At 38.9% G+C, this 14,852-nt stretch overlaps 1 protein-coding gene across 50 annotated transcripts in view; it reads left to right on the top strand.

Annotated features, from left to right (window-relative positions):
• Positions 1-14,852, top strand: part of ZMYM2 (zinc finger MYM-type containing 2) — a 63,249-nt gene that overhangs the window by 35,874 nt on the left and 12,523 nt on the right. For 44 of the 50 annotated variants that reach the window (XR_014071025.1, XR_014071016.1, XR_014071021.1 and 41 more), the window contains 5 exons: positions 2,574-2,690; positions 4,658-4,808; positions 6,987-7,159; positions 13,020-13,185; positions 14,289-14,323. Coding sequence is in view for 25 of the 50 variants with exons in the window: in XM_081549089.1 (XP_081405215.1) it covers positions 2,574-2,690; positions 4,658-4,808; positions 6,987-7,159; positions 13,020-13,185; positions 14,289-14,323 (642 nt within the window). In the remaining 25 variants the exon portion in view is untranslated. Of the gene's footprint in view, positions 1-2,573; positions 2,691-4,657; positions 4,813-6,986; positions 7,164-13,019; positions 13,186-14,288; positions 14,324-14,852 lie in introns of all 50 variants that reach the window. The other 6 variants (XR_014071035.1, XR_014071034.1, XR_014071036.1 and 3 more) reach the window with 4 other exon arrangements.

Here is a 14,852-nt window from a genome sequence, read left to right as displayed (position 1 = left end):
GAGGGTGGAGATTCTGGAGCTAGAGCAGGTGTAACTTTACCAGTGATCTACTTAGTGTGGGTACTCAAATTGGCTTCTTAACTGTTACTTGTGATACTGATCTTGAAGGAACATATATTTTAGTTACCAGCCTTTAAAACAAAAGGGTAAGTGGTGTAGCCAGCAAAATCGAGTTCATTTGGGAATAGCCAACCAGGAGGTGCCACAGACAAATCTGGAGAACCAGGGAGGGTTAGGGTTGCCTTGGGGGTGGTTTTGAGCCCAAGTTACCTGTAGGCTGGTGAGAATCTGAGTTGTTGCTGGGCATGGAGACAGACTCCCTCCTGCTGGGGTCTTTGGGGTGAGCCAGCCAGGCTTCTTGGCTCTGTTTTTCAGTGAGATTTTTCTTGATTCATTTTCACACAGTGTCATTGTGCTCAGTGCCTGCTGTGCAGTGTTTTCTTAATAGATGGTTTGAGTAACATCTGACTCTTAAGGGGGTTCTATTTTGTGCTAAGTGGATGGAAAAGTAGGATGTAAAGAAGTACCTGGAATAACACTCAAGTTTGGCCTTGGAGTACAAAACAAAGGCTAATAGAGGTTTGTCAAGAGAACATGCTGATCAGAGCAAACACCCCTTTTCCAAAAACCCAAGAGATGCCTGTGCACATGAACATCACTAGATGGTCAATACCGAAATTAGATTGACTATATTCATTGCAGCTTAAGATAGAAGAACTCTATACAGTCAGCAAAAATAAGATCTGGAGCTGACTGTGGCTCAAATCATGAGCTCCTTATTGCAAAATTCAGGCACAGATTGAAGAAAGTAGGGAAAACCACTAGACCATTCAGGTATGACCTAAATTAAATACCTTGTGATTATACAGTTTAAGCGACAAATAGACTGAAGGGATTAGATCTGATGGAGTGCCTGAAGAACTATGGATGGAGGTTTGTAACATTGTACAGGCAGGCAGTGTACATCCAAAAGAAAAATAAATGTAAAAAGGTAAAGTTGTCTGAGGAGGCCTTACAAATAGCTGATGAAAGAAAAGAAGAGAAAGATATACCCATCTGAACTCAAGAGTTCCAAAGAATAGTGAGGAGAAATTAGAAGGCCTTCTTAAGTGAACATGCAAAGAAATAGAGGAAAACAATAGAATGGGAAAGACTAGAATATCTTCAAGAAAATTGGTAACATCAAGGGAATATTCTATGCAAAGATGGACACGATAAATGACAGGAACAGTAAAGACCTAACAGAAGCAAAAGAGATTAAGAAGGGTTGGCAAGGATACACAGAAGAACTATACAAAAAAAGGTCTCAATGATCCGGATAACCATGATATGTAACTCACCTCGAGTCAGACATCCTGGAGTTTGAAGTCAAGTGGGCCTTAGGAAGCATCACTGCAAACAAAGCTCGTGGAGGTGATGGAATTCCAGGTGAGCTATTTCAAATTCTAAAATATGCTGTTCAAGTGCTGCACTCAGTGTGCCAGCAAATCTGAAAAACTCAGCAGTGACCACAGGACTGGAAGGGGTAAGTTTTCATTTCAATCTCAAAGAAAGGCAACGCCAAAGGATGTTCAAACTACCACACAGTTGCGCTTATCTCACATGCTAGTAAAGTAATGCTCAAAATTCTCCAAGCCAGGCTTCAACAGTACGTGAACCGTTAACTTCCAGATTTCAAGCTGGATTTAGAAAAGGCAGAGAAACCAGAGATCAAATTGCTAACGTCCACTAGATCATAGAAAAAGAAGGGAGTTAAAAAAAAAAAATATTTACTTAGGCTTCATTGACGAAGCTAAAGCCTCTGACTGTGTGGATCACAACAAACTATAAAATTCTTAGAGACATGGGACACTCATGTTTGCTTATCTCACTCCAATTGGTAAATCCTTTTAACTTTTTTAAGTGTAATGAAACTGAAATTCCTGGTTATCCACTCATTGTTGTTCAGTCACTCAGTCATGTCCGACTCTCTGTGACCTCATGGACTGCAGCACGCTAGGCTTCCCTGTCCTTCACCATCTCACAGAGTTTGCTGAAACTCATGTCCATTGAGTCAGTGATGCCAGCGAACCATCCCGTCCTCTGTTGTCCCCTTGTATAAATCTTTTCCTCCCCAACGCTGCATGTAGAAAACACCAGTTGAGAAAAATTATGAAAAGGCTATTTTCATGGATGCACTTGGAATAAAAATGATTGCAGTAACAGCTGTTAACAGACAGAGTTGGGAGTTGCGTTCCTCTCTGTTTCGTTACTGGTTCAGGACTTGGTGGAGCGACCTCACTATTTATTATTTGTTTATATTTCCTTAAAAAATCACAGTTGAACTTTATTTTTTTTTTCTTTTTTCATCTTAAATAGAAATTGTGTGGTAAAAAATGAAATTCAGTTTCATCAAACTAAACTTAGTATACTAGTATTTTTAAAGGAAAAATTCAAAAATATATTTTATATGTTGAGGTGATAAGAACTTAAAGATGTGTATTATTTTCTGGACGTAGTTGATACCCGATGGTTGTCACAAATAAAACTTGTAAAACCGCCTCAGACTTGGTGTGTCTTGTGCTCTGTTTTAGGCTCTCAGCATGCAGTCATCTCCCAACGGCCAGTTTGTAGCACCAAGTGATATTCAGTTGAAGTGCAACTATTGCAAAAATTCTTTCTGTTCAAAGCCAGAAATCTTGGAATGGGAGGCAAGTTGTGTTTTATTATGCATGCTATCTTCTGCTACAGTGAAAGTTTAGTGTAGTAATCATGGCATTTTCATTTGAGCAACTATTTCTTAGTGAATAAGGATTCGTTTTTCAGATTTAGTGAAGATTGGATTATTTGCTTTTTTTTTAATGTGGGAATAGCACCAGGAAAGGACCTGTTTCTTTTTAAGTCAAAGAGCACACTGAAGTCATACTCCACATTGTGTTCATGGTAGTGTAAGGAGTCTTTGCTTGGCCACATACCTGCAGCGTCTTCTGTGTGGAGTGTTGCTGTTCCCATCTCTCTCCCCACCCTGTGTTTATAAGTATTGTCTGTGAACTGTAGGATCCTATACTGCCTTAGGTTTATGTTGTCATGTAACATTTTATAGTTGTGTTTTATCAAAGAATCCTAATATGAATTTTTTTTCCCCTTTCTTAACCACCCTTGTCTTCACCGGTGTATTAATTTACTTTGCCATATCTTTTTGCCAAAGCAGAAACTGAGCATTAATGTTTGTTTTGGAAAGGGGCAGTAAGGAGTGGATGGAGGGAGGCAGGGAGGGAGGGACAGGGTGGCCCTGGCTAGATGCAGCTTCTTGAGCTGTGTTCACCTGCAGTCATTCTTTCATGTTTTCGAGGGCATGGAGTGTGTGATAAGATGGTCACAAGATGTAGTGCTAACAGCCGCTGCCCTTGAGCCAAACCTGCTAGTGGCTCTTGGCTCGTCCCCGGTGTCTGAGTCTCAGGCAGAAGGTGGTTCTGTTCTGGGGATTTCTGAAGTACTTTGGAAATCTGAGGTTGCATTATTTAGCCCCTAAAATTTTTTTTGTTTTGCTATTTTGTTTGGTGCTATCTTAAGAGCATTTAAACTGGTCATTCTTTGAGACTGTTGTCGGCACCAGTGATGGTTTTCAGTGACTGTTCCCCTCTTTAAATCACAGCAGGAAGGATATTAGGCCCGTAGGAGGGAGTGAAGGGATGCTGAAGAAGGAGGGGAGGGTGCATAGCATATCGCACACAGGAGTCCAGGGCCCTGCACACACTGGGTGCGGTGAGCAGGGTCCCCACAGCAGCCCCAGGATGGTGCTGCCCACTCTGTGTCCCAGCTGTGGGTTTTTACACGAGGCTGAGTGAGCCTGTCCCGCAGGCCTCTTGTTTCTTGTCCCATGGTTGACAGTGAGGCTTCTGGGAGGGCTTGTCCCCTTGTGGGGCAGCTCGTCTCACTCCTGGGGTTGTTTCCAAAACCTTGACCTTTGTCCCCTTGGTCTTCAGATAGTGCTGTGTCAGGCAGATGGTTTGGACCTCATCTCTGTGCTCTGTAGTAAGAGAGGGAAGGCTGCCGCCCTGGACATGTTACCTTACACCTGCTCAGCTGGCTACTTGCGAAGTCACTCTGGCTCTGGTGGGTTTTGGGACAGGAGACACAACTCATTGATTATTAACCTGCTCCACTCAAGGGAACCAGCTCAGACTGGGCACACACCATGCAGTGGCCCCTAGTAGGGCTGTTACTGTTAATGCTGTGGCAGGAATGCAACTGAGCCTACTTGACTGTATTCCACAAAGAATACTTCTTTGAGTGAAAATCATATTATTGTCCTAGTTCTTATCTTTTTGTAGCTTACCCATGTTGTACCTTCCTTTGTTTTCCCATTTCTCCAGTTCTGTTAGCAACACTGGACTGCCACCTTTTCTTAGTGATACTTGCACTTTTATTCTTGGACTGAGTAACTTTAGGATAGTTAATGGTATTGAATTTTGTGGAGCTATGTCTAAATACAGCACTGAATTAGTTAAATTAGGTGTCTGTGGCCTATTATAGGAAATGTATCTAATGTTACTAAGGATTGTAACATTAAGTAGGTAATGATTTAACTGTTTCTGTAAAAGTGGCTTGTTTATTTCTTAAACTTGTTCTTGAGGTGGTTGTCATATACTTACCAAGGTTCCCATTGTGCATTTAGAACAAAGTTCATCAATTCTGCAGCAAAACTTGTTCAGATGACTATAAGAAGCTGCATTGCATAGTTACATATTGCGAATACTGTCAAGAGGAGAAGACTCTTCATGAAACAGTAAATTTCTCTGGCGTTAAGAGACCTTTCTGTAGTGAAGGCAAGTGTATATACAGTGTTGTTCATAACTTTCATTAATATTTAATGTTAATTTTTTGCCAAAATATTTTTGAACTCTATCACTACTTATGTTCAGAGTAGCGGTACAATTTTAGTATAGCTGAACAAAAAAATTGTTTGCTTTTCTACTGTTACTAATACTATATAGATAGATAGATCGATCTCTGGGCCTCACAGTATTTGATCTCTAAGAATTTGATAACATGTTTTTCCATTACAAGGAAGTTTTGAGGGTGAAAGAGAAGAAAAGCATTGCCACACCGGGTCGTTTCTAAACAGGCAAATAGTGATCTGAAAGTTGATTTTCCAGGTGGATTAGTTACTGTCCACTGGCTCCATTCCCTGCCCAGTTGACTGCTGGTCTGCAGAGGTACTTCCTGTATCAGTGCGGGCATCACCACAGCCAGAAAAGACCTCCAGGTTTTCAGTCTGGGAGGCCAGGGAGATGCTGGCCCTGGTTACAGTACATCTGGGAATCCTCTTTCATGTATAGTTTTTGCTGCTCTGGTGCCAGGCGGCAGGTTATAGAGATGAACTCCGTTTCTCATTCTAATTCTCCAGAGATAGGAATCAGGATTGTAGCTATGGGCTTTGGACTCTTTATTTATTATTTGTGGCTCTCCCTTTCAATTCTTTGGCCCCAGGCACTGGACTCTGCTTTCCTACCTGCTGTCCTCATCTATTATTTCCCAGTTTTTTTTTCCCCCCTTCTTCCTGGATCCTCTTTTTCTATAGATATCTTCTGCTGTTTAGAGGCGAGTGCAAGGTTGGGAGATCCTAAATGCAGTAGAGAGTGACAGCAGTATCAGAAGACTCTTAGTCCATCATCAGGTGTCTTCAACACACAAGGCCATGACTCCAGGCAGCGCCGCCTACAGCAGGCATTCCTGCACATGTGGGTCCAGCCCCCTGGAGAAGAACAGTCACGATTACTGTGAAGATTGTAGCTTAATGAAAAGTGACATATGCTTCATTGAAAAGAATGACTAAATTAATTTAGCTTTTCTACCTGAATTTTTGTGCAGTGGCAGTCTCAGTGACTCACAAGTCGGAACATGTCCTTGTCAAGGGCTAGCACACACATTAATGGTCTTGTACCATTGGATTATGTGGATTTTATGGAAATGAGGGACAAGTAGCAACAAATAGATAATTGACATTGAAGAACATAATTTTCGTTTAGAGGAACTTATAACTTTGGGCAATAAAAGGTTAAAAGGGGTGTGTATTTTTTTCTGTTTAATAATATATTTTGTGCTTTCTCTTAACTACACCTAGTTCTCTACTGGAACCTGTCAGAAATAACAAAACATGTAATACCTGGTACTACCATCAAAAACTAGTTAGAAAGATAAAGCTAATAAAGGTAAAATATTAAACATGTTTTAAAATATTGTTCACAGTAGTAGAAAAGAAGTCATGAGGATGGTTCATAAGTAATGGCCTAGTAAATTACATAGGAAACAGCTGCCGTCCTTATTAAAGAGTGGGTAGGATTTCGTAGATACAACAGCAGAAGTTCATTCTTACGTGCACATCATGAGTAGAAGTGTGAAGATTATTGAATCCTTACAAAGATACAGGGAGTAAATAAGATTTAAATGTAAGTTAAAATAATGCACTTATATAGTAGGTAAAGGAAGTGTTTTAATAAAAGAATAGAGTAACACTGCTCTTTTGGGCAAGTCATTAAACCAGTTTTACTTCCTTGAAGGTCCTTTAGGGTGACAGACACTTGTAAGGTTAGAGACTTGAGCTAAAATGCCTGTTTAGCTGAATGTCTGCTCAGTGCCTCTCAACGGTCGCCATGTTTCAGTTCTCTAAATGCCCATTTGTGCTGTGTTGATAATACTCAAGCAGGATTATATTTGCACAGAGCAGGTATAACAGTTCTGAGTCATTACCAGATTTGAAAGCCTTACTACATTAATTATTTGAACCTGGATGATATTCTAAATCTAATATTCCACGCTCTATTCCACTGTTCACAGGCTGGTGTTGATCACAGTAGATTTCACAGTTTTGATCAGGAGAGAAAGAGGACTTTATGTGTGAATTTATAAACACTTTCTAAAGCCAGTGATGTATTTGACATGTCAACTCGTTCTTATCTTAAAAATCAGTTTTTGTTTTAATACTAAAACCTTATATTTTTCAGGCTGCAAACTGTTGTACAAACAGGACTTTGCAAGGCGTTTAGGACTGAGGTGCGTGACTTGCAATTACTGCTCTCAGCTGTGTAAGAAGGGGGCGACAAGGGAGCTGGACGGCGTGGTACGGGACTTCTGCAGTGAGGAGTGCTGCCGCCGCTTCCAGGACTGGTACTATAAGGCAAGTACCCCCGCAGGCCTCACTGCACCCTTGAGGCATCACTCCCTCAGCAGGGTGTGTCTTTGTTTGCAGTAGGGTCCTTTAACAACATGGAGTATTTATCTAAAGTTTGTGTGTCATTAGTTCACTAAACAAATATTTTTGATGACTTCTTTATCAATTATGAATATTGGCAGGTTATTGTTTTAGATACTCAGGATGTGTTTTAAAATATTATTCTCCTCCTCCTCCCTCCCCCTTTAATTGTGGATCTGAAGAATTTCAAACGGAAAGGACGCTATGCATAGAGACTAGAAACATTTACCTTGAAATTGTGAATACATATGTAAGTGTCTTAGAAATATCTACTTTTAAAAAAGTAGAAGAGAAGCCCCTTTTGGTCCATTGCTTTGATTTCTTTTTCAGTAAGAAAATGAGTATAAATTTGGGCTTTATTTAGTCAAATAAAAACAACTTTTATTACTTGATGAAAACCATGTTAGTGCTAAAGCTTTGCTATGAATACAGTTCTAAAGCACTTAAGGCCAGATGTCACTGTAACCTCGGATTTGTGAAGTGCTGCTAAAGAAACCAACAATAAAATGGTTGCAACATGTACAGTAATTTAGTCTCTTAATGAAAGCTACTGGTGGTAAAGTGATACTACTTAAGAGAATTGTAGGAATTCTCGATGTAGGTCTTGAATATACAGCTTGACGTAGTAATAAGCATCTGTTAAACAGAAAGAGAAACATGATACTTTACAAGTTGTCACAGGCGAAGATTTTGCTGCAGTTTTAAAGTTAGTTCACTATTTTACTGTTGTTTCTGACTATTTTAAGCCTTAGAATTAAGGTTCAGATTTTAGAAACACGCAGGACAAGTACTAACTCACTTGAACACACATACCTTTCCATCTGAAGCAGCACCTTGTTACAGATGAGACGTCACTCAGAAGATGTTACTTCAGTGGCTTTAAATGCTCAGTTTCAGTTTAGCACACACAAATGCACCTTTTCTGACATCATATAGAGGTTTTAAAAATCGGTTTTGGATCATTAGAAGGTGTTTAGTGGCACAAATGAAGAAACTCCATTTTATTCTTACTGTCACCTTTTTCATCATCTGTTTTATTGTTTGAGACAGAAGTTGTTACCATGTGGTACTAAGGATTTCCCTGTCATCATTTTATTATACAGATTTCTGCTGAATTGTGTAATGGTGAATTCAAAACTTCGATTTTAAAAAATATCTCAGAGGATATTGCTTTCTGTTCACAGCATATGAACTGTATTTCCCTGTGGCTTCTTTCTTTGATTTGATTCTTTCTGTTCTCTTTTATATTATTTATAATTAAATATTAATAATTAAAAATATTAAAATATAGAAATCCTTTGGTTTCCTTTTTTCTTTTTTGGGAAGCAAGGAAGTATTCTTTGGCAGAAGACCAAGTTATTCTAGATGTCATCTAAAGGATAGTTGTAGCTCATGTTTTTATGTGATCAATAATGAAATTTTAGTGAGGCAGTACATTTCAGAAAGTTGAATAATTAGTGACAATTATGTTTAATGCCAGTATTCTATACATTAAACACATGTTAATTATTCCTTGCTTTATTTTAAACCCAGCATATCTTTGTATAATGTATGACATAGCATTATTACAAATTGTGCTAATTGGAGGAGTAAAGGCACTTGATAGAAGTTTGTGAGGCATGCAGCAGTGATGATTTTAATGTAATCAGTAGGATTACAACCTACAAAATGAGGAGACTGTTGCCCCTCCTGATAGATCGTTGTGCCCCTGTGGAGGCAGCCGGTACTAACTCAGAGTCGCTGTCTGTGAGTTTTCGCTCAGCCATCTATGTTTTCTGTACTTACCATGAGTCCAGTTTATTCACTGTTACTGTCATGTGGTCATCTTGAAAATGTGTTAAATTGAGTCCCAACCAAATTACATTTTTCTGAACCTCTCTCCCTTTCCACTTTTTAAATTTAAGAACTCAAAATTTTAGATTTTAGTTAATTAAACAATGTGACCAGTAATCCATAAAAAGTGCCTCATTAGAGAATGTTTACTAACGAGAGCAGGTAGCCCGGCAGAGCACACACCTGAGTGTGCCACCTTTTCTCATCTGAGTTTCCACCTTTTCTCATCTTCCTTCTTCAGTTTGGGAGACCACCTAGAGTATAAATGGCTTTACGTTTTTGTTTATGTAAGTATTTGATACTATATTTAAAATTTTTCTGCCTATGTTTGTTTAGCTAGACAAGGCATTTTGAATAATCTGTGCAGGTCTGTGTTTGCTTTTGGATTTAAGATAGAGGTTAATTAAGTACTGTCTCATCTAAATTAGAATACAAAGACTATTGAAATTATGCAACCAGGAAATGCTGAGAGTAAAATTAATGTCTCTTCTTCTCCCAGATAACTCTTTAGAAGGAAGTAGGTTTTACTTTTCCTCAAAGTTAATGTTTCCAGGCATAATGTGAAACCAGGTGGGAGGATAGTTCCTTTTATTCCTGTAAGTTTTACATTTTTTGGAGAAAAAGGATTTAGTATTGTAATAAAATGATAGCTAGGTGTTTGATACACAGCGAAGATAACTCAGAAGTCCCACGGTTTCCCAAGAGTGCTTTCCTAGTACTCTGCTTAATAGAACTAAGGGACTTTTCTGAAACTTTCTTCAAATTACGGGTTTTTAGTACAGGTTTTGATTTGTTTTAAAAACTAGTAGGGAAGAGTGACAGTGTTAAATTCTTTAGCAAATGTCCTAATGGTTGAGTGGTGGGACTTAGAGCTGTAGTCAGATTAATACTTAGATTTTAATAAGCCTTAGTTATGAAAGGATGACTGAAGAATATTTTGGGCTTCTATGTTTTTCTTTTTTGTCTATAAACTGCTAGAAACATTGATTTTAAAAATTGTTCATTTTTTTGACATTAGATTTAGAAAGGAAGCCTAATATTCTTGGTTTTAATGTGCTTTTGGGTATAACTGACGAATTCTTAACACTTTAATGCTTTGCATAGTACCCAGTGCCCAGTCTTTTATTTCTGTATTCTTTTTTAAAATAAATGACTATAAATCCTCTATTTCCGTTCCGTTCATGGTTCCCCCTTAGAAAATCAGGTGTGATTGGTGAAGTAGGGAACAAAAGGGTAGAAGGTTTCAAGGATGTGGGTACATCAACCCAAACTGTCCATGACAGGTCACGGGCTTTGTCAGTGTAGTGTCAGTCCAGTGGCCTTCCCTGGCTTACTGCAGAGGGGCTCCTAGATTAGCTGAGCAGTGGGATTAAAGGTTACTGAAGAGGGGGGCTCCTGGATTAGTTTCGAGGGGGGATTAACATTTTTGAATTAAGAATTTAGTTTCTGCCAATTATTTAGATTGCTTGAATCAGTAACTTTTTTTCCCCTAAAAGTAATATACAATCCTTGATTTTCTACAGTGACAGGAAAGCCACGAAGTGAATGATGATGCAATATTTGTTAAAGCAGAAGCATGTCATACTTCAGTTCTTATGCTGTAGACATGTTAAGCTTTCCTAAGAGTTCTGTCTCATGAGTGGGAGGCAGTGGTGTTGGTGTTGGTAAGGAATGATGGTCTTTCACGAGGTTTTCTGTTGACCCTGGTTCCACACAGTTTACCAGGAGTTTGTTTGAGTGGCTGAGTAAGGGAGAAACAGCCCAAAGCAAGAGGCTCATAACCTCTAAAATTGTGATTATGGTATTAAACTTCAAATTAGTATTGAGTTCTGTTATTATCCTTTATCCTGAAAAAAATACATAAATATTTTGTTTCCTTTTGAAAATTAGCATTAATCTTGCTCCTTTTTGGGGGGAAGGGGGGTAGAAACATGCTAAATTTATTTTGAATTTTCTGGAAAAAGGAGCTTAAAGTGTTGTTAGAACAAAATTCCAAATGTCTAATTATGAAATAATGAAGTGAGTTTATTGTTCAGATTTTTTAGGTGGAATGTGCTTGGTTGTTGGCACTAGGCCTACGGAATTACTATGTAACTGGAAATATTACCATGTACAAGGAGTCAGTACTTGGTGTGCAAGTACTTTGTGTGCAAGTATGAATTAATGTGGGTTTTAGGTGTTATTGAGAACCGTCTTAACTGCATTTCACATCTGTTAGGATTTCTGTTTCTGGTTGGCCATAGTAACTCACTTGGATTTTTCATTGGCTTCATAATGGAGTGCCCTACAGAGAGCCTTCATTTGGACTTGTGTCTGCTTTGACCCTGCATTTACTTCAACATTGGGCCCTAGAAAGTCACTCACTGCGCTGTAAGTGGAGGGGGCAGTCAGGCCCTTGATTCAGGTCCTTATCTTCACTTCTGCTGTGTTCTTGACATATAGCTGGTGCTTTGGCTTTTCTTTGAGTATAATGCATAAAAGGGAAAAACCCTGGAAACCTGGAGCAAGTCAGTGGTTAAAGAACAATCTCTGCTGGTGAGAGTTTTATGTAGGGACTTTTTTATTATCAAGTAAACCGAGACCTGGTTGATAGTGCTAATGTTACTGAAGTTACCATGTAATATTACCAGTAGTATAACGTTTAAGCTCACAAGTTTTTGGATGAGAGATGTGATATTGGCATCACTTAATAGTCATAACTTATTCTGCACATCTTCATTCATTTAACATTTATTCAGCAGGAGAAATACCAGACCTGGAGAAATAAAGAACCCATGTTCTAACTTGGGGTATGTTTGTTATAGAAGACCTGTTTACCCACACAGTCATTTGTTCATGTGCCAGCTAGAATTTGTCGTGTTTATGCGTGGAACTCCCATGGAAGAAGGGAAAGGCTGACCCAGAGTAGTGACGGGAGCTCCCTTGGGGCTGTTACCAGCCACAAAGTACTTGGCATTTATTGCTTTGTCAAAACTTCTAAGTTGGTGGCTAAACTAAAGAGTAATTTCTTAAATTACAGTAATTTGTTTCTACTGTAATTAGATAAGAACTAAATTATGAAAACTATTATCTTTAAAATTAATTATTTATACCTTTTGGTCTACTCGTTGATCAGGGTATTAAGAAACAGTGAAAATGGGCAAAATCTAGGCAGAATGGAATCTCTAAAAATTTTGTCCCTAGGTTAATTGATTGACCATCAAAAAGTACAACTTGTTTATGTATGAATTCTAGTTGGTTTTATTTTGCATTTTAAGTTGTAGACTAGTTAGGACTGATTGTTTCCCTAGATGTGGTTCAAATTTCTGGTCTTAAGATTTAATTAGTTTTTAATTAATTAAACATTGAGTGTTTTAAAACAAAAAGTTGAAGTTCTAGCTGTTAAAACAGTATATTTATGAAAGCCCTTCAAATTTATTAAACTACTGAAACAAAACACTTCAAAATAACATCCATTATTTTTCTTAGCATAAGTGCTGGCTTCAAAATTATTCTGGCCTGTACAGTTGTATAAATTGGTCTATTATGAGTCAGTTGATGCTGGGAAGTCTGTTCACTAATCAGAGATTTCCAGTGTAGTGTGACTGTGGGAGACTTGGACCTGTGTATCAGTGTGGCTCTCAGTTATCTCGTAATGTTAAATCTCACTGGACAAGCCTGGTCCACCATTGTGCACTTGTTTTGGTTATCCTATCTTTGTAATGCTGGTCTTTGACTTCTGGTAAGTATAGAAAGGGATTTGACAATTAACTAAACTACTACTTTTAAAATTTTTGTGGATTTTACTCTATGATTTATAGTACAGTTTTTTTATTTATCAGACATTGTTTTATCACATTTGGCAATAATCACTGAAATGCTAGAACTCTTATAAAATTCATGTCTTGTAAAACATGTCTGGCTTTGTAAACCTTCTCCTGGGAGATGCTGACCCCTTCCTTGCTTCATTAAGGCTGCCAGGTGTGACTGCTGTAAGTCTCAAGGAGCCCTTCGGGAGAGGGTGCAGTGGCGTGGTGAGATGAAGCACTTCTGCGACCAGCACTGCCTGTTACGCTTCTACTGCCAGCAGAGTGAGCCCAACATGACGACCCAGAGGGGACCCGAGAACTTACACTACGGTAAGGGTCCCTTCAGGTAGTGACCTGAAAAGCCCACTGAGCAGACCTGGATTCAGGGTGGTGGTAATGAACAGTTGATTTCAGAGTTAGTTTAACATCAGCTTCTGTGGTTTCTCCAGGTGGAAGTGCCTGCAGTGATGTTTTGCGTTTCGTTTTTTTACTCTCTTAAAAATTTAATGGTAGTTGAAAAAAATAGAGTCTAGTTGGGGTAGAGAGACTCTAAACAGAGTTATAACAAAAATTGTTTAAAAAAAATTTCATCTGCCTTGAATAGATAAAGACGTTTTGGTACATATATGCAATAGAATATTACTCATCCATAAAAAGGAATGCATTTGAGTCATTTCTAGAGAAGTGGATGAACCTAGAACCTGTTACACAGAGTCAAGTAAGTCAGAGAAAAACAAATATATAATAATACATATATATGGGATCAATAAATACGGTACTGGTGAACCTGTTTGCAGGGCAGAAATAGAGATGTAGACACAGAGAACAGACTCTGCACACAGCATAGGAGGGAGAGGGTGGGACAAATTGCGAGAATAGTATTGAAAACGTGACCATGTGTAAGATAGACAGGTAGTAGGAAGTTGCTGTATAGCACAAGTTCACCCAGCTTCTCTGTAACAACCTAGAGGCATGGAGGGGTGGTGGGCAGGAGGTTCAGGAGAGAGGGCATGTATGTATACACTTACGGCTGATGTATGATAGAAACCAACACAACATTGTAAAGCAGTTATCCTCCAATTAAAAAAAATTTGCCTATTCGCTTGCAATTTAAATGAAAACCTTTTTCAGCAAATTGTATGTGCTCCAGGGTCGATAGGACAAACAGCAAAAACCCTTAGAAGATGTGACTTATTTAAGAGTTAAATCTAAGAACATAGTATTGCTCCCAAAGCAGTATATATTTTCTAACGGAACGAAAGGGGGAAATAGTTAATTCCACTACTTAGCTCTGTATTTCAGCTCTCATAAGAATATGAAATATTTCCATCAGTGACTATTTCAAAAAAATAGTAAAAATTAATGAGAAATATATATTTAGCAAATCCTGAAGAAAGTGATATGTGTCTTATTTTAAATTTGTTTGTTTTTAGATCAGGGTTGTCAGACGTCCCGAACCAAAATGACAGTAAGTATTGCTTAAGTAAAGTGCTAAATACTGATTTTTATAATGTGGGCATAAAAAGTAATTAGTCCATTTTAATCTGATTATAATAATAAAAGATTTTTTTTTACTTAACTGTTGAGATGGTTGAAGTATTCATATTCTGTTGAATTACCCAAAATAAAAACAGGTCTTTTTCTGCCTGCTGAGGGACACAAAGGTGGATTAGTTGTGGCCCTCACCCACGTCGGGCGAGATGACACATGAATACTCGTGTCCCTGGGCAAGAGTAGTGGAGCGTTTGCAGTGGGCGAGCATGTGTGGTCCGGCGGCTGTGACAGAGCTTCTGAACAGCCAAGCAGAAGGTTGCCAGTGGACGACGATGAGCCGGAGGAATGTGGTGTGCAGAGGTGTGCACGTTTGTCCAGACTGCTCCCTGAGGCCGAGCTCGGAGGGGCCTGAGGTGGAGTCTTGGGGAGCCGGGGCAGGGTGGGCCGGCCGGCGCCCTTCAGACAGGATGGGGTCTGTGCTGGGGGCCAGGACAGCACAGTCA

Source organism: Giraffa tippelskirchi, chromosome 12, assembly GCF_054371585.1.
Source record: "Giraffa tippelskirchi isolate mGirTip1 chromosome 12, T2T-mGirTip1v1.2.pri, whole genome shotgun sequence".
Classification (NCBI taxonomy): Eukaryota; Metazoa; Chordata; class Mammalia; order Artiodactyla; family Giraffidae; genus Giraffa; species Giraffa tippelskirchi.
Note: the sequence above shows the minus strand (reverse complement) of the source record. Positions and strands in the feature narration are given on the sequence as shown.